The sequence below is a fragment of the Lissotriton helveticus genome, chromosome 6 (genome assembly GCF_964261635.1).
Source record: "Lissotriton helveticus chromosome 6, aLisHel1.1, whole genome shotgun sequence".
Lineage (NCBI taxonomy): Eukaryota > Metazoa > Chordata > Amphibia > Caudata > Salamandridae > Lissotriton > Lissotriton helveticus.
In genome coordinates, this window is record NC_136067.1 from 770,777,752 (window position 1) to 770,804,278 (window position 26,527).

Sequence of the window (26,527 nt, forward strand, 5' to 3'; positions counted from 1 at the left end):
AACATGTATGTGGTGGCAGGCTGTACTGGACACTAGTAGTAGGTTTCTGAGGGTAACTCTGGGTAAATATATTAACAAATCTATCACTGTAATCGGTGTGGGTCTATTAATATGAGATATTTGATGACAAACATCTTTTGGTTTTAGTGAAGCAATTATGTAGCTGTTGAACTCGTAATCACCAATGCCCAGTACATATATTCAAGGTGGCTTCCCTGCTCACTGGTAATTTCCAAGATTCGGCTTGGACATCAGTGGCATACCTGCTCATGCAGATATGTCTCCACATGAAATATTATGCACCATGCATTGGGGCTGTAAGGCCTGCTGTAGGGGTGACTTACATATATTGCATGCAGTGTCTACTGGCAGTGCACCCAGGAAGTGATATGTCGTGTCTTCACTTCTCTGCGCCATGTCATAGTGCGTGCAATGGATGTCTGCATGAGTGTGCTGAGGGGTTCTTAGGGTGGCACAATACATGCTGCAGCCCTTAGGGACCCTCTTTAGTACCCATGTCCCAGTACCAGGGGTACCATTTACTAGGGACTTACAGGGGTGCTAAATGTATTACCAATTGGAGGAACAATTGGGCAGTTTTAGGGAAAGATATGGCACTGGGGATCTGCATAGCTGGAGCCCACGGCACTTCTGTCAAAATTGCATCAAAAAGGGGCACTTTCCTACAGGTTGTACGCAAATTTAATGGCTTTTTTGGATAGTATGAGATTCATGTTTCTGTGTGATTTACTTTTTCAGGTATGGAGTCCGCAGGACCGCCAGGCCATCCTTAGTGCCTTAGCACAGCTGTTGCTGGACAAAGAATGCACCTTGCTGATTAGCCGCCAACTTCGCCCATTGCTACTCGATTTGTTGGAGAGAAATGCTGTTGCCATTAAAGGAGCTGGCCAAATCAATCATGACCTACACGAGAGACTGTGTGTTGCAATGGGCAAGCTGATCACCAGCCATCCAGATGTGCTTCCGTGAGTGGCTTTTTGTTTTATTTCTGTTATCTGCATTGTTAGACTATATTTTCCAGGGTTATGTTTGTGTGTTTTACCGCTATCAGACAGAAGCACCTGCACTCTCACTCAGGCTCTCTTCCTTTCAGTTCCTTCTCTAGCTCGCAATCCTTTTTTTTTAACACAATTTTGTTGAATTTTTACAGATAATACAATATACATAACAATCCCCTTTCTTGATAGCTTGCATCTCACCTTAAGCACAGTCCATGGCGTGTACAATGAATCAAACTACAATATAAAGGTTCAACCAGAGAACCCTCTCAAGGTATATAAAAGCAATCTCAGTCAATGGAGACAACTAAAAATCTTGATTATTGAATGTTTGCCCCCCCCCTCCACCCCCCCCCCACACTCCTCCAAGTCTCCTAATCACACATTCTCTGATATACTTTTATTGGCTGTAGAGGTCCGGTAGCAATCTGTGAATAACATCCTTAAAGTATGTTTCCCTAATGATGGTGTGGGCGGTTATTGAGGCCAACCTAATGACCTTGGATCCTTTTTAGGGTAACCTAACTTCGGACCAAACTTCTAGCTCTTAGTTGTATTGTTGAAGTTGTTGTGAATGGTTTTTCAGCTTTGATTAATTCCCAGAAAGGTGCCTCTTGTGATCAAGGCCAACATTTTGCTTTCGCCTATAAACACCATGTATACTTTATTCCGAACATTTAGATATACAACATGAGCTTCTAGGACATTTCTCACATCTGCCTTTGTGTTTGAAATTTGCACTTGGACTTAAGCGGAATAATTTGCAAAAGTTAGCTATCATTTACACCCCTTGACCATTGCCCTGAACTGAGGATAAAAATCATGAATGAATGATGACTCAATAAAAATTGATGGCGTGAATGATTCACTGAAAAGATGACACAATGATCTGAACTGAACGTTCACTGCTAACAAAATGCATTGTGCGTGAGGTTGTGAGTTTAAATCCCATCAGTGTTTTTACCCATAGTAAATTAACTTATGTAAAGTGGGGAATGCCAAAATCTACCACCAGCAGTGCTTAGTGGCAGAAGTGTGGTATGTAGTACTATATAAAACAGATTAGGGCAGGTCTGCTGTACTGTCTGAAAATGAAGATGTATATCATTTATTGTTTTTTGTACTCCTCATGGATGATCTCAGGTCAGGGCCGCTCTCCCCTGTGTCTTTATGTAAGAGGTGCTTTATCAGTCCCTTTTCAATAGTACTGTGTTTGTTAGACCGGTTTCCAGCAGGTTGGATGGTTGCCTGCATCATGTTTTTGGGAACATGTTGTAACACTCTTCACCCATCTATTCCCTGTGTGCTCCTTGGTCCTTCTCAGACTGAGGTGCCTATTAACCAGTAGAGCCATAGAGTATGCGCTTGCAGCATTGTTTTTTATTCAAACTGAAAGACAATTGTGCCCATATAGCCAACTCCTGAGACCCTCAACATCTTAAAAAGGTGAAATAGATAACTGCTGTGCTATATAAAATATGCGTAATATAATGGTTTCTTGTTTCTTCTGTGAAAGGTTTGCCCTGCGCTATTTTAAAGGGAGTTTGCCGGTGTTCCAAAGGCTTTTCCTGGAGAGTTCTGACGCAAGCACAGTACGTTATGGCCGCAAGAGGATGAAGCTCCGTGACTTGATGGAGGCTGCCTACAGGTTCCTGCAGCATGACCGCAACTTTTTCAGCGAGATCTGGGACTGGAGTGTGTGTGTGCCGCTGCTGAGGAGTCATGACACCTTGGTGCGATGGTAAGTTGTACTAAAGATACATTTGGCATTGCTGAAATCTCTTAATGTCACTAGATGCTGATACACTTCGGACTGATGTTGCGTTAACAACCCTTCGAGGCTGTGAGGAGGATTATGTATTTAAGTGATTGTTCTCTGACACTATTATGCTCCTGATGAAATAGCTGCCCAAATGTACTGGGACAGACTAAAGGTGGGCTTAAACTTAAACAAAAAAAAACAGTTAACGAATAGATCATTCCTAATGCCAGTGATGTACATTACCATGGACTTCACCTCCCTAATTATAAATGTAGCTCATCAATAATAGTAGAAGTCATTATGCAAACTTGTACATTTTGGATAACCTGGCAAAGAAATGGATAACTTATGGTTTTCATCAGAATTACTATCCACTAGGATTATAGCTACCTTGCGATTAACGTGTGTTGGTGTGTGGTGTACCATGTTACTGCAACACAGTTACATTGCTATTGACCACAGCCTCAACCGTCCGTTCCCTCGACTTGTCGCAAGTGCTAATTGATTGCACCTTAAAGGAATTCTAGCGGCTACCAGCCTTACCTTCATGTGGTGCAGTCAGCTAGGCAGTTTGCCTGAAGAAAATACATTGGGATGATCACTGCCTTTTACAGTATTTGCTAAAGCCTTTGAATAATGGAGAGGTAGGAGCATTGTTTATGAAGTGGGAGACAATAGTCATAATATAGAAATAAGATAACCGGTAATTTAACTTTTCCTTCTGCGTCATGGGATTCTCTCTGATGTTCATAAACAGAATAGAGTAGAACACCAGTGGAGGGTTCGTTTCTAAGCAAATACATGGTGCAATGGGTTTTCTTTATCAGAGTATTTGTTCTGGAGTCCGATTCAACGCAATAATGCCAGGTTAATGTATGCACAAATCTCCAGACTGGTGCTTTGCAAAAAATATGGAATTGGCACATTTCACATCAATAAGCAGTAGCTGCTTTCCCACGTGTTGAATGAGCTGTAGACTTGTTCGAAAGGGACTCTTAGCCATTTGATAACAAGCAATTATACAGGGAACAGTCTTTTTAGCTGTGATGTGTTTTGATAAAGGCCCGTCCCATACAGACCCCATCATAACATACAAGTTTTTTGATCTGTCTAAAGGTTTTGGTTTTATCCAATTTGTATTTGAGCACCCTTTTCACTTCGAGAGTATGAAGTAATAAAATTGTAAGTGAGATTGATCTATAGGAAAATCTAAAACTAGATCTTAAGGAAACTTAGCTACAGGAGAAAACCAAATAATGTTCCAGAACAAAGAGTCACCCTTCTGGCCGATGTTCTAGGCTCAAGAAAAATAACTTTTGATGAAAAATATTCAGCGCTGCCTCATGCATGAGTTCTAAAGGGGACCCATTAGTTTGAAAAGGTCAATTTTAAGTTCACAAAGGGAGCAAGACCTACTGATTTGGGGTGGAAGGGGGCTTTTCTCAGCGCTTTTAGAAAACCATAATCACTGCAAAAGTGAAAAAGGTGTTACAGGGACTTTTCCTATAAGCAGTGGTGACAGCTAAATCTAGTTTAATGAAATAACTTAATGCCAGAGTTTGCTAAGTAAAGAAAATAAGATAATCTCTTTTAGACAAGTGTTCGGGTCCACCTGTCTCTGAAGGCACCATGCACAGAAACGTTTCTACATGCTGGAATGTAATGAAGGGTGTTGATTTTTTGTGCTTATTTCAGGATGTTCATGCAGTTCTCTTTCCACGGATAATGCACTTGTGGAGCTCTACTGTTTATTGATTTAGAGAGAATAACCATGACTTCTAATTAGGATTCCCTCTCCCTTCTCCTCACTCAGCTGAGTAAAGGGGGTTCTAATGGAATACAATTTTATATCACCTTTAAATGGGATAAACATTTACCTAGGCTTAGTTGTATGTTTTACAGTAAAAAGAAAGTTTTATAATCATTTTGGGTTTCTGTGTTGGGTTACTTCAGATTTTCTCTTCAGTTTTATTCCCCTTTTTATTTTTTGCACTTACTGGCTAAAAGTTATTTACGGTCTTTACATACAGTGCAACCAAACACTTACAAATTCTGAAGTGCTTTACATATGCTCCACAACTTCTTGATGTGTTTGCTTACAGACTTATTAAACACTAGGTTTCAAAGTGGGTATAGTGAATTTATTACATAAAAGTAAAAACTGCCAGTCTGCTCTCCTAACCTTTCTACAGTTATTCTTCATCACTAATATAGCATTCCGCTTTTAAAATTTATAGCATCTAGTTTGACACTATCAAATAAATTACATTGATTGTTATTCAAAAGTTCTTCATGCTGCTTTAAGAGATAATTTAATCCATCATTCCTTCTCAGAGATAGTAATACATGACACAACATGCAATGTTGTCAGTCTCTGAAAGGCTCCACACTACAGAAGAAAAATTGCTACTCATTTTGCTTCTGCAGTGGGTCTGTCTTGCAAAGGTGAGATGCTACACTTTCATCTTAAGATGACCAGATACATTGATCATGTCACCTTTCCTATTGTATTGCTTTTCTTTACAACTTAAAGAAAACCTAGTGTTTTTTTTTAGGAATAAAAGGTAAAGATAAGACAATGTGATATTTTATCAAGGTGATGCCTCTCTACAAGGGATGTGATGAGCCCAAAGACCTGTAATACAGCTAGTGTAATATTGCGACAATGAAGTAGATTGGGTAAAATAGTTGTATCTTTAGTTCTTCGAAGAATGTTCCTTGATATACTGCCAGAAGGTGTAATAAGATGGAAATGAAACGTGACTGTATGAAAATTGTCTGCGATCATTAGCAATCATTAGCAGTGTTACAGGCATGCAACTCAATCACTGTGGATAGTACTATTTTCCTGCTCTACCTTAGTTGTTTAGCTCAGCTCTTTGATCAGGTGCTCCCTTACTTAATTGCTCACCCTCTAAAGCACTTAATCAGCACTCTGTAAAGGTGCTAAACAACTTGATCACAAAAGTGTCTTTCTTTTTCAGGTATACTGCCAATTGTTTGGCTTTGGTAACATGTATGAGTGATGGACATAAAAAAACTTTTCTGAAGAAAATATTGAGCCCAGAGGAACTGATAAATTTCAGGCTGAAGTAAGTGTAAAAAAATTGATAATGTATATATAATTGATTCATTCAACTTGTTCCCTTGCATCAAGATAACAGTTTTACTTATGTTTTGCTAGGACACTAGAAGAGATGCAAATGCAGAATGTGGAGAAGGCTCTTGTTTTGGCCAATCCAGACACACTGGTCTGGCAAAGAGAGAAAGGTCTGCAGTACACACAAGGCCAGATTGTCTCTGAAGATCTGTCTGAGAAGGTAGTAGCAGTGTGTGGAGTTGTGCTTCCAAAGCATGGAATGTCGCCAAAGGATCAGGTAGGTTAAGACATTGAAGAAGGTCCTGATTACCTTGTTTAAGTTGCTTTTCAATTGTGTAAATAAAATAAACATTATTGATAATCCACCCTAGACATTACCAGTTTATCACAAAACTGGTTCAATGTCGACCGAGTTCTATCTGTAGTTTCTAACACCTCTTTCCTAAACCCATGGTAATAGTGTTTAGACTGTCAAAATTATCCTAATGCGTTTCGTCCTACTTTGTATGGATATCTGTGATGCAATACATTTTTCTTCAATAAGTTTTTACTATCAAAGATAAACTACTCTCCCTGAGCCCATGCACACCTGAGATCTGCCACATTGAGAAAGCCATTCGAATGAAAAGTATTGTAAACATGCAGGGGAGCACCTGAGCCTTCCGAAGCACTATGGAGATATCTACCCCCGTGTTAATAAATTCGCTTGCTGGCCCTCATAATTAGGGATTAGTTTGAATGTATGAAAGGGTCCTTGGGCATGAAAGCAATTAAAAGTAATCTGTGAAAGTCCAGAAGTTCACTCTATTTGCTAATTCTCCTTCTATATCCTTGAACTTTTGAGACACCTCCTACTTTCCCAATTTGTTGGTGATACTAATTGTTCCTTTTGGGAGACCAGTATTGCCCATTTATCCAAGGTTGCAGAGGTATTCAAACTGCAGCTGCCCCGCCCCCCCCCCCCTTCCCTTTGCAGGGCCTTAAATTCTCTCAGGCTCAGGGGGATGCCAGTTTCTGGCCAAGAGAAGCATAATGCTTTGTTTTGAGTGTTAAAAACATGAGCGGCAGTAAGCCACTTTGTAATAGCCCCCATCACTAACAACTTTTGTCATGTATATCTTGATTTGGCGTATGTGTGAAAATGGGTAACAGAGCTGAACTGCCATGTTTAAATATGTTAAGACTGATTTAAACATTAGCAGTTTAGCAGCAGGAGTGTGAAAAAATTGAGGGGAGCCTTAGAGCCTGAGAATTAATTTTTTTACAGGGGGTTGCAGCATTAAAAAGTTTGAAGACCACTGCAATATCGTCTGTTTTGCTACAAATAGTTGGGTGAATACCTTCTTTGATCCAATCCCCATTTCTTCCTAGTAGTCCAGTCCATAAAGCGCTTGAACTGAGGGCAGTACTTTAAAGCCCATAATTTTACGTATGTGTACGAGTACTGCTTCGCAAAAGCTTCTGATTCTATTGCAGTGCCATGGAACATGCTGTAATGCTCCTGTTTCCTTGCACAGTCTCTGCATGATGTTTGTAATCCATTCTACATAACCTCAGCAGTTTCAGGCTCAATTTGATCCAATCTATTTTTACTATCCCCTTAGTTAAGTTGTGGAGAATGTCTGTGCAATCGTAGTGTGATACTGAATTCTCTGTCCTAGAATTCCTTAAAACTTCACCTCAATATCTCATAGGCTGGCATTAATATCTGCTATCATCTGTCCGTGTCTTCATGAATATCCCCATCTGTGCTGCCTCCCTGGTTGCTCCCTCTTTGACTGCACCGTCTGTGATTGAGTGCCCAGTGTCTTTCCACCCCCTACCCAACTTTTCCACCAACCTACCCGTTAGAATCTGCAAGCTTGTCATACCTGCTTGTTTCCCACATGTGGAATACCTCTATCCATCTCTGGTGAAAAATGTATTCCAAAAGAATGGCTTAAAGGGCCAGATAGGTCGTAAACCGTCTCTGATGCTTATCTCATTCCAGTCATATAGATTTGCGTTCAGGACCACCGATCCAGAGACTGTGTATCTGATGTATCCCTTTGTCTTATCCACTGGAATTCTACCAAGTCTTGTCTGTATTCCAAGAAGCACCACTGCAAATCCTTCTTGTCCCTTGACCATTCCCACATGCTGTAATTAGCGCTTGCCGCGAGCCTCAGTCCCGTGCTTTTTTAAAAACTTGATTTTACTGTGTAAACACTGTTTCTCTCTGTGTGCGCCTTAACCGTGTGCTTTTGACTTTACTCTGCACTTGCGCTTTCTAGCGCTGCTTGTATCCTGAGCATTGGAATTTAACCTGCCAAGCACAAACTTTAACTTTTAAGCTTGTCTTAATACCTGCTTATCTGAGAGTTGCCTTTGCTGTCCTCGGTCTCTCGCGGCTCTTGGTGCCGATTGTATGGAGGGACACGGCTCCTCCCACTAAGTTTCGGCTCCTCTTTTTTCATCTAGGATGTATTACATCAAACGGGGTACCACAGGGCTCTGCGCTGAGTCCTACACTTTTTAACTTGTATCTTAAGCCACTGGCCTTATTAGCCAAAAGGAGAGGGTTGACGATTGTGTCATATGCTGATGACACCCAACTTGTCATCGCCCTCTCCAATGATTGCCAAGATGATGCGGCCAAATTCCAAAGGGGCTTGGCGGATGTAGCAGAGTGGCTGACTGCCAATTGCCTACAGCTCAACGCATGCAAGACCGAGGTCCTGCTGGTCGGGAAGGATCATGAGCTGTGGAGCATGCATTGGTGGCCCTCCTCCCTGGGACCACCCCCCTATTCCAAAAAAGGTGGTGAAAAATCTGGGCTATGGGTTGACTCGGCGCTTAGCTTTCAAACTAAGAGGGTTTCGGCGACCTGTCTTGGCATTCTTCGCAGTCTTCGACCTATGTTGGGTTTCTGGGATCCTTCAGTCCGGCAGACAACTGTGCAAGCATCGGTTCTATCTACACTGGACTATGCCAGCGCGCTTTATCTTGGGGTCAACAAGACCGAGATCTCAAGACTTCAGAAGGTCCAAAATGTCGCCGCCAGAACTCTTCTTGCCATGCCCAGCTGCTGCCCCACCTCTAGTACCATTCGGCGGCTACACTGGCTGCCAGTGGAGAGACGGGTGTAGTTTAAATCTCTCTGCTTTGCTATTAAGATCTTGAAATCCCCCACTTCTGGTATAATATCTGGCCTGCTCTTGTTTTACACTCCCTTGCGTCATTTGCCCTCTGCAGGCAAACATTTGGTCTCTATACCACGTGTGAAGAGGGCCCGTGCTGGTGGACACTCGTTCCACGCTCTGGCTGCCAAGCTCTGGAATGATCTTCTATCGCACATCCGGAGCTTGGATAACTATTTGACCTTTCGAAAACCGTCAAAGACCCACCTGTTTCCGCACTAAGCCCCCCACTTCTGACCCACCGTCTTCTCTGGCCCTTCCTGTATTTCTTCAGGAGGGATACTCGCTGTTTAGCCCTTTCCGTGCTGATGACGGAACCGCTCCGTCATCAGCCGCGGTGGCGCTGTGCTGATGACGGAGCGGTTCCGTCATGGCCCGCCCGACGCGCCTGCGTGGCGCTGATTTCGCACCAGCGCGGCGCGTTCTATTAAGAGGGTGGGGCCGTGACGGAACCGCTCCGTCATGAGCACAGCTCAACAGCGGCTGGTGACGGAGCGGTTCCGTCACCAGCAAGGGCCCGCCGCGCGGCCCCCCGCCCCCTTAGCGCTGCGGCGGAGTAGCCGCCACAGCGATGAGGTTAAGTTCTATTTTGCTCAGCACCAGGACGCCCCGTTGCTGGGGCAGCGGCGCGCTTTACAAGCTATCATAACATAACATAGCATCTGAGCGGAGCAACCCTACAGTATACGATGTTGCCAGACCACTCGGCTCCCCTCCTTAATTTTCAGTTGACGTTGCTTGAAGCTTAGCCTTGATGTTTTCCACCCATCTATGAAGTTGGTAAACCTGTTTATAGGAATTTCTAACTGCGTCAGCTGTCATCATGAAATTATGTATTATCCTCTTGTATTTCATAGCAGCTGCTTTAGTTTCTGTCTTTTTGACCATATGCAATTTGTATTTTATTTACACAAAGATGGTAACAAAGAACTTATGTAAATTAAAAATTATATTTTCTGTGACTGTGTTGCATTACTAAGAGAATTTTATTTTCCACTTTTGTTTGGGATAACTACTTTTTTGCGGCATGACTCTCTTCCTGATTTACTTGCTGTGTTATTACGCCATCTAGCGGTCCGGTCTGGAATTCCCCACTTTTTTACAGTCCTTCAACATTTGATTTGTCCTGTTGTGAGTCAACGGATCCCCCTATTTAATGCTTCCTTTGATGTTGTATGCCCGCCGCGAAAGGCTCCGATTCTTAGTTGCCATGTTCAGATTCTATTTTTCTGGCATTGGGTCTGGATGCTTTGCTGAAGGCTCTCCTAGTCGTAAAATAAGAAAAGTTCAGAAGATGTTATTTAAAGAAATTCGGAAGATCATCAAATAAGAGGTACCGGGGAGATACTTAGCATGAAGGGAGGTTTCCTCAATGGCCTGAGAATGCCTGGACAAGGGGCTTCCTGTTACCATTGATGTAGAAGACACCGTTCCAGTTTTGCCTGAATTGCCACGATAAGCTTGGTCAGAAGGATCTACATTCCGTTTACAACCTCTGCCAATCCACCATCGAAGTGGCAACTGCAGCACCTGCTCTAGGTCCAGGTCGAGGACACTGAAGGCAAGGGAGATGCCGAAATTTAAAAGAGTCTTTATTTCTAATTCACTTTCTGAATGAACAGAATACTTGTTCCTTCCAGCTTAAGTTCACTCGCCAGAACGGGCGAACAGGTGCTAAAAATATCTCGACCTGGTAAAATCTGACTCGCCATAGAGAGTGGACGAGTAGATTTTTCTAGGCCTACCTACTTTTTTATATTTCACATTCATTCTTTCTGCTTCTATTGTTTTCTTTTCCCAGGTTGTTGTTTTTGGTTAGTCCTCCTGGATTTTGGACAGTGATGTAGAAATGTGTCTACAATATAATGTATCGTTGATGCTATTGATTGTAGACCACATGAGTGCTAGTTAAGAACCAGTAATATTGTGGTCTCTCAATGATTATCTACTGCACCATTTCTATGTTTCAGAGGACATTGGAAGAGGACACTGGACCTAGATTTTCGACTTGGTTCACACCATGTCTTTCTCTCTCCTTTAGTTGACACTTCATTGGAGATTAAATTAAGAAATGCCCTTCCTTGATTATATTAATAAGTTACTTTTTCTGTAAGAAGGCTACTTTAAACCAATAGCTTACTGAAGCACTGTTGATAAGTTTTGTAATATGTTCCCTCTGTTGGTTATTGCAGTGATTAATAGAATTGTCTAATGATGGTTAATATTTCCTTCATAGGTTGCATTCTGTTTTGTTACAACTGGTGGGCGTCAGATGTTTTCTATGGGTCAGTGTACTGTTCGTTGTAAAGCGCTGAGATACATGCTATTTAGTGTTCTGTTACACTGGAGGGGGGGTGTTTTTACAGAGAGCATGATTTGCTGTCTTCATTTTGTGACTAATTGTTGTCATAGGAAAAATTGGAATTATTATCAAAGGAAAAATTGCTGTCTTTTTATAAATTGAATGTACTTATTTTGAAAACCATGTACATGTTCACCAAATTTTTCAGACCAATTGATGGGTATTTTCACCCATGCTCCATATTTAACTGAATAACAAAATGTGAAACTTTTTAGTTGGGTCACACATGCAGGTCCTTGCTGTAATTGATAGACTTGAATTGTTCACTGAAATCTATACTTTCTGTGATAGATTGCATCTAGAAATGACAAAAAGTGTAATCCTCTGTGCAATTACTGTGCCAGGTCATGCACTACTCTTCAACAATGGTTTGAGTCTGGTAAAAGAAAGATATGTGAAATAAATAGGATGGCAAGAGAAATGTTGGAGCACACCTGTAGTCTGGAACACACCACTAGTCTGGAACACACCACTAGTCTGTATATGTAACTATCCAGTACACATAAATACTCCAGTAGAGTAATAGTTTCCTTAGGTGCTTCGCAGGTGTGAACCGCAGCCACTCTCCTGCTTTCCAGGTTGGAAACAAAATTGCAGTTATGTTCGAGGCATATGAGCTGCAGTATTCATACTTGTGCATAGATCGCCACCTGGTGTTGGGCTCGGATGCTTGTACCTTGTGGTTGTCTTGAAAAAGTCTTTGTAGTCACGAGATTGGTGACTCCTCCCTTGGACGATAGTGCGCATGGACATCGGCTCCATCTGTAGATTGTTTTTTTTCTGCCATTGGGTTCGGATGTGACTTGCTGCACTCCGTGTCTGTGTCGTTATCAAACCCACTTTCGATGCGCAATCACAGCTAACCGACAGTATTGTCTCGTTCGCTTTTCTTTCGACGTGCACCCTCGACGACGGCTTCGAAAACTTCGACGCCTGCAAACGTCGACGTGGGCCGTTGGGCCTACCCCCACAGGTACAGGCGGTTGTCGATGGAATGGACTCCCTTTAAGAAAAGTCCTCAGTGTGGTGCTAAATTTCCACACTCGGACCTCCATCCTGTCTGTAATCTTTGCTTCTCTCCAGAACACAGAGAGGACAACTTGTTAAGCTCGTTTATATTTCAAGTCCAAGAAAACCATCAAGGAACGTTGAGCTCAATGCTACGAGATGCAGCGAGGTATAGGCTCCATTCCAGACATCTTCCATGCAGGCCCTGAAAGACTCCCGGAACCAGAACAGGAAGAACAGGTCCCAGACTCCGAAGTAGACGTCGCCGAAGATGACATCACCCCGGCTCAAAGGGACAAGAGTACTGAGACCCCCGCCCTACCCAAGCCCATAACTAAGGCTCTGGTGACGCTTTTGGGCTCAGGTGCACACCATACAAAAACTTGGAGCGCCTCGCCATCTGGCCTGGCGCCGAAAGACAAACAAAAGCCTTCTGGCTCCAGCCAACCACCCAGTCCTGAAAAGCCGTCTTTGGCTCCGAAACATCAACAAGACCTCTGCACCGAAGCAGCCAGAAAAGCTCTCGGCACCGAAACAGCCGGAGAAAATCTCGGCACCAAAACAGCCAGAGAAGACCTCCGCGCCAAATCAGCCTGATAAAACTTAGGAGCCGAAATCACTAAAGGACAAGTTTCCCATAACTAAGCCTCCTAAAGAACCTCTTTCGGAGCCTAAACAACCCTCACCAAAGGTCTGGGAGCCAGGGAAAGCATCCAAACCGGACAAGCCAAAACAGTTTCTAAGGAGAAATCTTCCACGCCAAAGAAAACGGTCGATACCGAAGAACTTTTTCTCCCTGATCCAAAGCAAACCACCATCTTAATTCATCCAAAGACTGGTCACATAATTACCAAATCACCTGCTAAAAGGAAACCAGAACTTTTACCACCGGCACCTGTTCCTCCAAAAAAATTACATATGGCTACTAATACTTCACCACCACCTTCACTCCCTCCACCAATTAACCAGATCGATGCTATGCATTTTCCCCTCCTGTGCTGGGATTTGATCATTCCCATGTTTCATGACGAGCTGGGCTCGTCATGAGCGTGCGAGGAGGCTACCTCATGACGAGCCCAGCTCGTCATGAGCGTGGAAGGGGTTAACCCTAATTTGCTAATCTCAACACCACGTTCTCCACAACCACTGGATAGTGATGAGGCACATGAGGATGGGCAAGAAGATGAAGACATAGTCCTGATGATCCACCACAGGAACCAGAACCATGGCATGACTATAATACGGATCCTGATCTAAATAATAATCCAAACTTCTATCCCTCAAAACCATCTCCACCAGATGACAATGTGGGCTTTGCCCCGTTAATCAATAGGGATGCAACATACCTTAAAGTCAAACTACACTCGGACCCTGTAGAAGATGACTGTCTTTTGGAAACTTTTGAACAGCCACAAAAATCTACTCACCTCTTACCAATGCTTAAAGGGCTTCTTAAACACGCCCCTGAGGTGTTTAAAGACCCTGTTAGAGCTAAGGTTCTTAACCCCAGAATAGATCAAAAATACAAGGCAGCTCCCACTGAACCCATATACCTCAACGGTCAGCTTCCTTTAGATTCCTTAGTGGTAGCCAATGCACCTAAAAGAGCAAGCTCTCCGGGGTCAAGAGACACACCACCTCCTGATAAAGAATCTGAGTTCTGTAGTAGGGGATCTCTGTGTATAGTCGTAATCTAGTGAATAGTCCCGCCCATGTGCGTGGACCCCTGAGCAATCAAAAATAATCTCTTAAAGTGTCAAAAAATGCAGACCTGCACAGACAAGAGAGAATTAAAGCAGCCTATAAAGCAGGCTACACTGTCCAGTACTTCAACTAGAAATTCCACCAAAAAAATCCACAAAACAGCATAGCCTGTACAGATTTCCCTTGCTTCAGCAGCAAAAACCCTCTGGAATGATAGAGAGGAGGATCTGGACAGACAAGCCCCATAGGCTGCCATTATGTGGCTCAGAACAGGATACTGTGCCTTTAAGAGAACCTTCCAGAACTTCACAGTATCCCAGAATGCACTGCAGGTCCCTTTTACTTTCAGTTCTTTTTTCCGGCTCCTGCAAGCAGGACCCTGGAGCATTGAGCTCTCCCTTTTCAAGGGTTTATTGGTGATTTTTCACTATTAATTTCGTTTTGAGTGCTTCTAAACTACTTTAGTGCTGTTCTTCTTGGGTTTTGCTCCCTTTTGGTGTCAAATATGCCTGCATTATTTGACAAATGCCCGGAGTGCTCCAGGAAGAAGGCCAAATCGGATTCCCATGAGGTGTGCATCCTCTGCCTTCCCTCTTCCCATGTCCCAGAGGAGTGTGAGATTTGTCAGGGCTTCTCTGGCAGGACCCTGAAGGAAAGAAAGAAGATCAGGCTTCAGGGACTCGAGGAAATGAAGGCTGAAGGGGCAAGGTGGGTCTGGAGGGGCTCCTTCTGCCCATGCTGAGGCCCTCTGGGGGGCTCCCCAGGGGCAGGAAGACTAGCAAACATGCCCACTCTCCGTCTGGGTCGATTGCAGCGACCACGACGTCGAGAGGAATGACTGCGGTCTGTTCCCCACCCCCCCAGGGCTCTGGGGCGAAGCGCCGTCGGCGCTCGACGTCGAGGGATGTGCACAGACCGCCGTCGAAGTCTCCGGTAACTATTTTGTCGTCATCCTCGTCGGTCTCGACGCCGAGTGATCGACGTCGAAGGGCCCGGCGTCGAAGCTCGCCGTCGAAGCGACACCGCCGTTCGCCGTCGGCGAAGAGGAGGAGAACATAGTCGTCGAGGGGATCCTCGTCGTCGAGGCGGTCGAGGTCGCCGTCGAGGCGCAAGAGGTTGCCGTCGAGGCGCAAGAGGTTGCCGTCGAGGCGCAAGAGGTTGCCGTCGAGGCGCAAGCGGTTGCCGTCGAGGCGCAAGAGGTTGCCGTCGAGGCATGGACGACGGTCGACGCCGAGGAAGAGACGCTCGACGTCTGGTCACCGTTCTTCGACGTCGAAGAAGCGGGAGAGGAGGCCTGATGCCATGGGAGGCTCTCCGACGTCCCAGGCTGGTGGTGGATCACCGGGCTTGGTGTATTCCGAGGTGTATACGCCTTCGCAGGTTACGCCTCCGCCGCCATTGCCGAGGGGTCCCCCTCCGAGGGTTCCTACCCCTCCTCCTTTGCCTCCGATTCCGCAAACCGTACCTCAACCTCAGGTGCCACTGAAGCCTCCTCCGGTTCCTCCGAGGTCGTTTTCGTTGCCCAGGTTTCCGACACCTCCCGAGGGGACTCCTAAGCCGCAGGCCCCGGCCAAACCTAAGACGCCCGCGCCGGTGGAACCGGCGGATCGCCCGAGGCCTAGGAAGTCAAGATCGCGCTCCGGACGGAGAGGAAGATCTAGGAGTCTGCGCAGATCCTCCACTAGATCTAGATGCCGCCATAGGAGGCGAGGATCCAGGTCCCGCAGGGACTCCTCCAGGACATGATCCTATTCGCCGACCTTGTCGGATTCCCCGGGGACAAGGGTGTCTCTGGTGGACGACATCAGCACGTTCCAGGAGGTTCTCCTGAGGGGGCGACAAAGTTGGGGATCACGGTGACGGCTCCTACACCTACGACGTCCGTGATATTTGAGACACTTCACAAGAAGCATTTGTCTCGCCCCCTGCTGCCGTTGGTGCCAGGTTTGGTAGAACCTGCGGAGGAGCTGTTCCTTACGCCAGCGGTGGTGAAGGCCGCTCCCTCCCGACTTTTTCAGAAGTACAGGGCCCCGGATTCGGACCCGGCTTTCCTGCGGATGGATCCAGTACCCGATTCCGTTATAGTGACGGCGGCCAGGAAGTTACACTCTACCTCCCCGTCCTCCACCGTGCCGCCTGATAAGGAAAGCCGATGGATCGACTCGGCTGGGAGGAAGGCTTGTGGGACTGCTTCCACTACCATGAAAGCCTCCAGCGATTCGGCTTTGCTGGGGCAGTACGACCGTGCCCTGTGGGATTCCCTGCAACAGTTCACGGATCTTCTACCGCGAGACAAGAGGGAGGACTTCCTAGAGATCCTTAAGGAAGGGATGCTGGTTTCTAACCAGATCATCAGCGCGGCTGGGGATATCTCTCTTTTGGGAGCCCATGGTTATTGTCATGGGATCAACCAGCGCCGTCATGCTTGGCTCAGGCTAACGTCACTCAAGCCGGAGGCCCAGCAGCGAGTGGCCAATCTGCCGTTTTCAGGAGAGACTCTGTTCGGAAAACATGCAGATGATGAGATGACCCGCATGAAGGCGGAGACCTTGACTGCGGTGGGCTTGGAGAAGCCCAAAGAAAAGAAGCCCTACCGACCGTTCCAGAGACGGTTCGGTGCATAGGGCGAGGACAGTCTTCGGGACAGCAGCAGCAACAACAGCAGCAGTTCCGGAGGCCCTTCCAGAAACGCCAGGTGGACAGCAGTCCTCTACAGCTAACAAAGGCCCGGCCGGGTCTCGACCCTGAGCGGTTACTTCCCCTTCATCCGTTACCCGCTCCGGTGGGGGGAAGCGTTCAATTTTTTCTGGCAGAGTGGAGAAAAATTACTCAGGACAAGTGGGTGCTGAATATTGTTTGCACTGGATACAGTCTTCGGTTCACCAGCCCTCCTCCATCGATTCCTCCGGTCAGCTCGCAGTTTCAACTGCGCGAGCTCCAGGCGGAGGCCGATATCCTGTTTAGGAAAAGGGCGATAGAAGACTGTCACGGGGTGGGTGTACCAGACCCCGAGGCCGGTGTGCGGATGACCCCTTGGTGGACCGCCACCCCTGACTTACGTGCTTCCCTTGCCTCCATGCAGCCCCGGGACTGTCCGGACCCAGAGGAGTGGAGGACGGGCGATCCGGAATACTGGTGGCCTACGAACCCGGAGGCCGAGCACGTCTCCTTTAAGGACTGGGAGACCGGAGCGGTAGCCCCGCCCCCTTCCCAGGAAGAGGCAACTTCAAAAGAGCCGAGCGAGGAGGAAGAGGCAGAGAACGCGAGCCCCGAGTCGAGAGGACGCGAGGTGACTCCCAGGCGTTGCCCCGGCGGAGAAGAATCACGGACGTGCCCAGCTGTCGAATCCCTGACGAGCCCACAAGACGAGTCCTCGAGGAGCCCAGGAGAAGCAAGACAGCGGCCAGGAGAGCCGAGGAGAAACGATCCGCCCCGCCACACGCCCACGGGAGGTGTGTGGCTGAAGCAGGTACGGGGTCGTATGGCGGGTTGGTTGGGACAAAGTCTGCTACCCCCTAGCGAGTAAGAGCCCAGCACGTGTGTCCCTGCTCCTGCATCCCCTACCCCCGACCTCACGAGCACTTACTGAGCACTTGCCCGCTTTAGAGTTAAAGACACGAGTGCACTGGTGTCCCTCACCCCCGGTCCTTGTGAAACGTTAGAAAGCAGCCTCTAACATCCTGTTTCCCTTCCTTCCTCGGTGCTGCCGGAGCTGACTTCAGGTGAAGACCGGACCACTGGCCCTGACAACCTGGATACTACCCGGACCACCTACGACCCTGCCGCCTTTGCGAGGGAAAGACTAACCAGCCGCCGAAGGAAAACATATACTGTTCCCATCAAAATAAAACCATCTTTGAAAAGGATTCCTGCCTATGCTGCCTCTCCTTCCATAGAATCCATCTTGGCCCCTTCACCGGCCCTAGTTGCTCCCATTTCCGACCAGGCGCCCACACCCCCCCCCCCTTACAAAGATGTACCTCTGTCTCAAAGAGGAAGAGGTCTGTACTCCCGGTTCTTTCTGGTCCGCAAGAAGGACAAGAACGAGTTCAGGCCCATTCTGGACTTGCGACAGGCGAACAAATGGATTTGCAGAGAGAAGTTTCGCATGCTGTCGTTGCATCAGATTTATCCTCAGTTGCAACAGGGAGACTGGCTATGTGCAATAGACCTACAGGATGCGTACTTCCAAGTGCCCATTGCACTCAAACACAGGAAGTTCCTGCGATTTCAAGTCGGCGCCAATCACTATCAGTACACGGTACTTCCATTCGGGCTGAAGTCTGCGCCCAGAACTTTCTCGAAGTGCATGGCAGTGGTAGCGGCACACCTGAGGAAGAACAAGGTGTTTGTCTACCCGTACCTGGACGATTGGTTGATCAAGGCCTCCTTCTCGGAAGCTCAAGCGCACTTCCAGAAGACGTGCGTTCTTTTGAACAAGCTGGGGTTGCACATCAACATGTCCAAGTCAGTCCCGACTCCGGTCCAGTGCATTCAGTACTTGGGGGGGCCACCATCGATACGAGGTCAGCAAGCGTGTCTCCTTCGGAGGACCGACGATTATCACTCCTTCGGAAGGCTCAGGCTCTTATGATCACTCCATCTACAACAGTGAGGACGGTGTCTTCTCTATTGGGGTCGATGGCCTCTTGTATCTTCCTGACGCCACATGCACGGCTGCACATGGGACCGCTGCAGGAGTGCTTGGAGGATCAGTGGGACCAGAGGAAAGGATCTTGGGACGACAAGATACGACTGTCTCTGCATGTTCTTCAGTCTCTGAAGTGGTGGTGTTCAGCGGAGAATCTCCTCAGAGGGGTTCCCTTCCACAAGGACATTCCCACTCAGACTATCGTGACGGATGCTTCTCTCCAGGGCTGGGGAGCGCACTCCGGAGACTTACAGATTCAAGGGACGTGGTCCCCGACGGAGTCCACGTACCACATCAATTTTCTGGAACTCAGAGCTGTTCACTTGGCACTGAAGGCCTTTCACCCGTCCTTCCAGACCGACTCTCTGCTTGTACAGACGGACAATACGACCACGATGTATTACCTCAACAAGCAGGGGGGCTCGAGATCACGCACCCTGTCGCAGGAGGCGCATGCGATCTGGCACTGGCTTCTGGCCCGAGGACTGACGATAACGGCTACCCATCTGCCAGGTGTGCAGAATGTTCAGGCAGACTCACTGAGCAGACTGATTCAGGAAAACCACGAATGGGTCATAAACGACGAAGTACTAGGAGAAGTCTTCGCAAGGTGGGGGACTCCAGACTTAGATCTGTTCGCCACCGCAGGAAACAGCAAATGCTGAGAGTTCGCCTCCAGGTACTACCAACCGGGGACGCTGGGGAATGCGTTATGGATCAACTGGTCGAACAGCTTTCTGTACGCTTTTCCACCCATTCCCCTGATTCCGACGGTTCTCATCAAGCTGTCCCAGTCCAGGGCGCGGATGATACTGATTGCCCCGGAATGGCCCAGACAGTGGTGGTTCACGGACCTGCTTCACCGGTCTCTCCTTCCTCACATGAAGCTGCCGTGCAGGCCGGACCTTCTCACGAAGTTCGGGGGGCAGATGTTGCACCCCAACCTCTCGTCTTTGAGTTTGGCGGCATGGCTCCTGAGATAGTGCAATATGGCCATCTTAATCTCCCGGAAGATTGCATGGACATACTGAAGGAGGCTAAGCGACCTTCCACTAGGACTTCTTATGCTTACAAGTTGAAGAGGTTTTGCATCTGGTGCAAGTCCAAGAACTATGACCCGACGACATGTAAGGAAGATGTCATACTTCCATATCTTCTACATCTGGCGCAGTCTGGCCTTAATGTCCATTCCATTAAGGTTCATCTGGCTGCATTGACTGCCTACAGGAAATGCCCTTCACAGACTTCCTTCTTCCAGATCCCTGTGATCAAAGACTTTTTGGAAGGCTTGAAGAAAGTGTTCCCTCCTGTCAGGCTTCCTTCGCCTTCATGGGAATTGCTGTCCAGATTGATGAAGGAGCCTTTTGAACCTATTCATAAGGCTTCGTTGCAGCACCTGTCCTGGAAGGCAGCGTTCCTCGTGGCCATTACATCGGCCCGCAGGGTGAGTGAAATTCAGTCGTTGTGTTGCCAAGAACCTTATACTGTATTTCATGCTGCTAAGGTTGTTATGCGTACTCACCCTAAGTTTCTTCCCAAGGTTATTTCTGATTTTCATGTCAACCAGACTATAACTTTGCCTACGTTTTTTCAGAATCCTTCATCTCCAGCGGAAAGGTCTTTACATTCCCTGGATGTTCGGAGGGTTTTGAAATTTTATCTGGATAAAACCAAAGATATTCATAGGTCGGACCAATTGTTTATCAATTATGGATCAGTCAGGACAGGTCTTGCTACCTCTAAGCAGTCCATCTCGAGGTGGATTGTGTCCTGCATACAATTGTGTTACCAAAAGGCTAATAAGACCTTAGGGGGCAAACTTCAGGCTCATTCCACCAGGGGCAAAGCTGCCACGACAGCTTTGCTTCGTAATGTTCCCATTGCAGAAATCTGCAAGGCGGCCACTTGGAAGTCGGTCCATACCTTTGCTAAGCATTATTGCCTGAACACTGATGCCAGAGCAGACGCTCAGGTTGGGCAGGCTTCGCTGCGAAATCTGTTCGCACAATAGTAGTGTTTTTCTCGTTTCTCCAACGCCGCTTTGGTGTGGGGATGGGCTTGCCATTCTATTCACTAGATTATGACTATACACAGAGATCCCCTACTACTGAAGGAGTAGTTTCTGTCCTGTAACTCCAGTTCTGTAGTTAGGGGTATCTCTGTTATAGTCATAAGCGCCCGCCCTCCTCCCCGGTGGAGAGAGATGTTCATGTAAGGAATGCTACAGGTCTGGCGTGTTACGCCTTCAAAAAGAACTGAAAGTAAAAGGGACCTGCAGTGCATTCTGGGATACTGTGAAGTTCTGGAAGGTTCTCTTAAAGGCACAGTATTCTTTTCTGAGCCACATATTGGCAGCCTATGGGGCTTGTCTGTCCAGATCCTCCTCTCTATCATTCCAGAGGGTTTTTGCTGCTGAAGCAAGGGAAATCTGTACAGGCTATGCTGTTTTGTGGATTTTTTTGGTGGAATTTCTAGTTGAAGTACTGGACAGTGTAGCCTGTTTTATAGGCTGCATTATCTGTCTTTAATTCTCTCTTAAGTGTCTGTGCAGGTCTGCATTTTTTGACACTTTAAGAGATTATGTTTGATTGCTCCGGGGTCCACGCACATGGGCGGGACTATTCACTAGATTATGACTATAACAGAGATACCCCTACTACAGAACTGGAGTTACAGGACAGAAACTACTCCTTATTAGGCTCATCAGGCAAACGTACGGCGTCCCAAGCTGCAAATTCATGGAAAATAGCAAACACACACGCCCTTCTGGTAAGGTACGACAGGGCTCACTATTATGGGCTAGAAACCCTCATTCAACACCTACCACAAGAATATAAGGACAAAGCCCATGGCCTTATACAGGAAGGCAAACTTATTACCAGTACATCCATTAAATGCGCGCTCGACGCACCGTCCCACGCACTAAATACCAGTGTCTTGCTACGCATCCATGCTTGGCTCATGGTATCTGCTTTAAACAAGAGGTACAAAATACCAACCTGAATCAACCTTTTGATCAGGCGCACCTCTTTGGCCTTGCAGTAGATACATCTTTAGAAAAGATAAAGAAAGTCACAGAGACTGCCAAGTCTATCGGAGTTTTATAGTTACCTTCTAACAAAGGCTCCCTTCCATATGGCAGGCTCCAAGACAAATACAACAGGACACCCTTCCTCATCCTACAAAAGTCCCAACCAGGGCTTCTTTTCCAGAGGATACAATAGAGGAGTTTATAGGGTGAACAACAACAGGGGAAGAGGCCGGGGTAACAATACCTGCAGCTCCCCTAATACCAAACAGTGACTTCCCCTCGATCAATCCACTACTGTTGTGGGACGCCTCTCACAGTTCCTACCTGTCTGGGATTCTATCACAACAGACAAGTGGCTAAAACAAATTATCCAGTATGGTTACTGCCTGGAACTTACTGCAACTCCACCCAACATACCGCTCAAACAACGTCCAATATCCGCAGAACATCTCACACTTCTCAAGCAAGAGGTTCTCTCACTGCTTTAAAAGCATGCAATAGAACCAGTCCCCATACAGCATCAAGGAACAGGAGTTTACTCCCTGTATTTCCTAATTCCCAAAAAGGACGGTACATTAAGACCAATACTGGACCTTAGACCTATCAATTTCTACATACAGTCGGATCATTTTCACATGATCACTCTTAAACAAGTCCTTCCATTGGTTCCACAAAATGACTTATTTGCCACATTAGATCTCAAGGACGCCTACTTCCATATTCCCATACACCCTGCGCACAGGAAATATCTAAGGTCCACAGTGGGGACGGCCAACTCTCAGTTCAATTTCCTCCCATTCGGGGTCACTACAGCACCCAGGGTATTCACAAAGTGTCTTGCGGTAGTAGCAGCACACTTGCAAAGGCAATACATCCATGTATTTCCATACCCGGATGACTGGCTGATCAAACAATCCAGCTGCTACACAACTTGGGGTTTACAGTAAACTACACCAAGTCACACCCGCGGCCCTCCTACCTACATCAGTACTTAGGAGCCACAATAGACCCTTCCAAAGCTCTAGTATGCCCCAATCCAGCCATGATAGCCAGTATGCTAACCCTCATCACCAAATTTCAACCACAACACACTCTTCCAGCCCGAGTGTTTATGCAGCTCATAGGAATGATGCCTTCTTGCATTTTCATAGTGCCTCACGCAAGACTTCAAATGCGCCCCTTACCAGAATGCTTTGCACGTCCGTGGAACCAGGCTTAAGGTCAACTTACAGATCTGGTGTTGGGGGACAGCCGCACACATCGCTCTCTACAATGGTAGAACACAAACCTTTGCTGAGAGCGGCCGTTTTTAGTGCCAGTTCCACAAATAGTGCTAACAGCGGAAGCATCACTCACCGGTTGGGAAGCCCATCTCCTAAACCACACAATTCAGGGCAAGTGGACCACCCAACAAAAAATGCTTCACATCAATCACCTAGAATTACTAGCTATACTTCTAGCGTTAGTCATTCCAAGCACATCTCCCTCACAAAACTGTCCTAGTCAGCACCGACAAAATGACAGCAATGTATTACATACAAAAACAAGGAGGAACACATTCTTTGCAGCGGTTTCAACTGGCTCAAAGCATATGAAGATGGGCCATTCCACAAAATATATATCTTCTGGCAGAACATCATCCAGGAGTGAACAATCAGATTGCGGATCTATTGAGTCATCAGACTCCGCAGATACACGAATGGGAACTTGATCTGCAAGTTCTTCAACCTTTTTTCCACATGTGGGGCCAACCAGACATAGATCTGTTTGCCACACACGCAAACGCAAAATCCCAACCTTTGCCGGAAGGTTCCCACACCCGTTGTCCCAGGGCAATGCGATATGGATGAACTGGTCGGGCAGATTTGCGTATGCTTTTCCGCCACTCCCACTCCTCCCGCTAGTGGTACGCAAGCTCAAACAGCAGTCTCTCAAAATTATACTAGTTGCTCCCACATGGGCACGGCAACCATGGTTCACAACACTTCTAGAACTCTCAGTAGTTCCACACCAAAAACTACAACTCTCCCCAAACCTGCTGACGCAGAACCATCGAGACCTAAAACACCCAGATCCAGCACAACTGAATCTAGCGATCTGGCTCCTGAAATCCTAGAGTTCGGTTACCTCAACCTCCCACCCGACTGTATGAACATTATTAAAGAAGCCAGACGCCTCACTATTAGAGCTTGCTGTGCAGCTAAATGGAAAAGATTAGTAATTTACTGCAACAACAATAAAATAGACCCACTTGATGCTTCAATTCAAAACATAATTTGCTATTTCCTGCATCTACAAAGCTGCAACCTGGCATACTCCTCTATAAAACTACATCTGGCAGCACTTGCTGCACACCTTCAAAATAGACGACATTTGTCATTATTTAGAGTACCCGCCATCAAAGCTTTTATGGAATGCCTTGTAAGGATAATTCCACTCACACTTCCAACCTCTCCTGTATGGAATCTAAACATTGTTCTTACTAGACTCGTAGGTTTCCCCATTTGAGCCTTTACACAAATGCGAATTACAGTTCCTTACATGGAAAGTAGCTTTCCTTGTCGCAATCAGGAGAGTAAGTGAAATCCAGGCTTTAACCATACAAGAACCATTCTTACAAATACATCCTAACAAAGTGGTTCTCAGAATAAATCCAAAATTCCTTCTCAAAGTAATGTCTACTTTCCATCTTAATCAGTAAAATTCACCAGTATTTTTCCAATTCCTTGATTCCGTAGCAGACGGAACTCTTCACGCGCTTGACGTCAAAGGAGCTCTGCTTATATATAGAGTTGCAGAGATTCATACACCCACCCCCCGGAATCTGTATCTGTTCCAGTGTTCTCTTACTTAGATACATTTCATGGACATATTTTCTGTTTCTTACAAACTCCATCATTTCCCATCATTGCAAAAAAGAATCTAAAGATGAAGTCGATGTCCATGTGCACTATCTCGTGACTATAAAGACTTCTTCCAAGACAACAACAAGGTGCATCCGAGCCCAACACCAGATGGCAATCTTTGCACAAGTATGAATCTCTGCAGCTCTACATGCCAAGATCAGATGCATACTGGTAAGTAACATTTTCATTCAACTGGGTTGCTATCACACCATCCTTTAGATAAATCTCTAAGTAGTACTGCTTAATTCTGTTTTGTCATAATTTGTATTTAGCCTTGGACTTGTCAATGCTCAAAGTTCTAGTAATAAACGTTTTCCATATTTACCAAGATTCATCCATTTTCTATTATAGGGAAGTCTTGTATACCACTGTAGTTCGTATTGCTGTGTCAGTGAAAAAAGGCACTGGTATTCCTCAGAAATTGTATCCTACTAGTCTCTCACTGCTTCTCTCGTGCTTGTGGTGTCCATCGTGTGTGCAATGTTGAGCAATACAATAGTAGTATAATGGAGTACTCCATGATACTACACTTAATTTCCACAACATGGTGCATGGGACGTTCTTGACTAGGATAACATTCCTGAAGAATACTACTGGCTCTCGTTCATTGATACATTTATTTTTAAATGTATGATTATGATGAAACTTGTTAGCTGGCTGGAACTGTACAGACTTAAAGTACAGTATAACACGAATTGGCAATGCCAATATATCTGGCTTTTAAGGTATGTTGTCGTTTGTACCCCTGAAAGTTAAGGTTTAGGCAGCTGGATAAATAAACAAAATGATTACAGCTGCATGAAGGGCAAGCACTTTTTTTGTGGAAGCACACTACTACCCAATAAAAACATTGAGTGGAGCCAAAGCCACTCTGTATTGATGCTCACATGAGTGTCTTGTAAAACCTGTACTGTCAAGCCAAGCCATAAAAATACCTGAATTAAGGACTACTGAGCGAAGTGTTATCTGTAGAGTGGTATGGTTACAACCCTTTTAAAATAAAGATATGGGTTGTGAGCATTGGCATTTAGGAAGCATTCAGATCTCAAAACCTATAAAGAGTAAAATTGTTCTTTACTTAGTCAGTGGTCCTTTTTAGGACCCTGCAGAGACTGCCATTTTGCACCACTCGTCCTATTGGTTTGTGGTTATACAGGTGGTTATTAGTGTTGGAAACTGCTTGTTTTAGATGGAACTTTCCAGTTTCTTTACTGCCAGTATTTTGCTGCATTGTCAAGTGGTTGACTCTTTCTGTTTACTAAAAGAATGAGTTTCTTGTAACCATAAATAGCTAAACTGCTTATCCTTCTTCAACCATGCAGGACTGTAGTAGCCGCCTTGTGCTCGTGGAGTCTACCTGCAGAAACTTGCAGAGCCTCGCCTTGGCAGTCTCCTTCCAGAAAGCTGTTCTTCTAGAAGGGCCAATTGGATGTGGAAAGACTGCTCTAGTGGAGTATATATCAGCTGTCACTGGACGCATGAAGTCTCCTGATATCCTGAAAGTTCAATTGGGAGATCAAACTGACAGCAAGGTAACTTAATTTTGTAGTTTTGCATGGTGAGTTGTCAAACTGAGAATGGATTCTAATGTTTTCTGACAATATGTCCCTGCACAAACCTGTATATACCCCTTTTCCAGCTGCAAGCAAAAGGGCTGAGTGACAAAAACATATGATTCCTGAAAATAGTGCTAAAGGAGTTTTCTTTTATGTTCTCTAAAATGCTTTTATGTATTGACCCCTAAATATCCAATTTCCTATCCGTAAAAGTACAAAGTAGGCACTCCGTCCTATGTGAAATAATTT

At 45.9% G+C, this 26,527-nt stretch overlaps 1 protein-coding gene across 1 annotated transcript in view; it reads left to right on the forward strand.

Moving 5' to 3' along the window:
* The window catches only part of MDN1 (midasin AAA ATPase 1), a 2,221,312-nt gene that overhangs the window by 26,526 nt on the left and 2,168,259 nt on the right, over positions 1-26,527 (forward strand). The window contains exons 2-6 of the mRNA XM_078648266.1: positions 760-986; positions 2,536-2,760; positions 5,766-5,873; positions 5,966-6,158; positions 26,045-26,254. Of these exons, the coding sequence (XP_078504392.1) occupies positions 760-986; positions 2,536-2,760; positions 5,766-5,873; positions 5,966-6,158; positions 26,045-26,254 (963 nt within the window). The remainder of the gene's footprint in view (positions 1-759; positions 987-2,535; positions 2,761-5,765; positions 5,874-5,965; positions 6,159-26,044; positions 26,255-26,527) is intronic.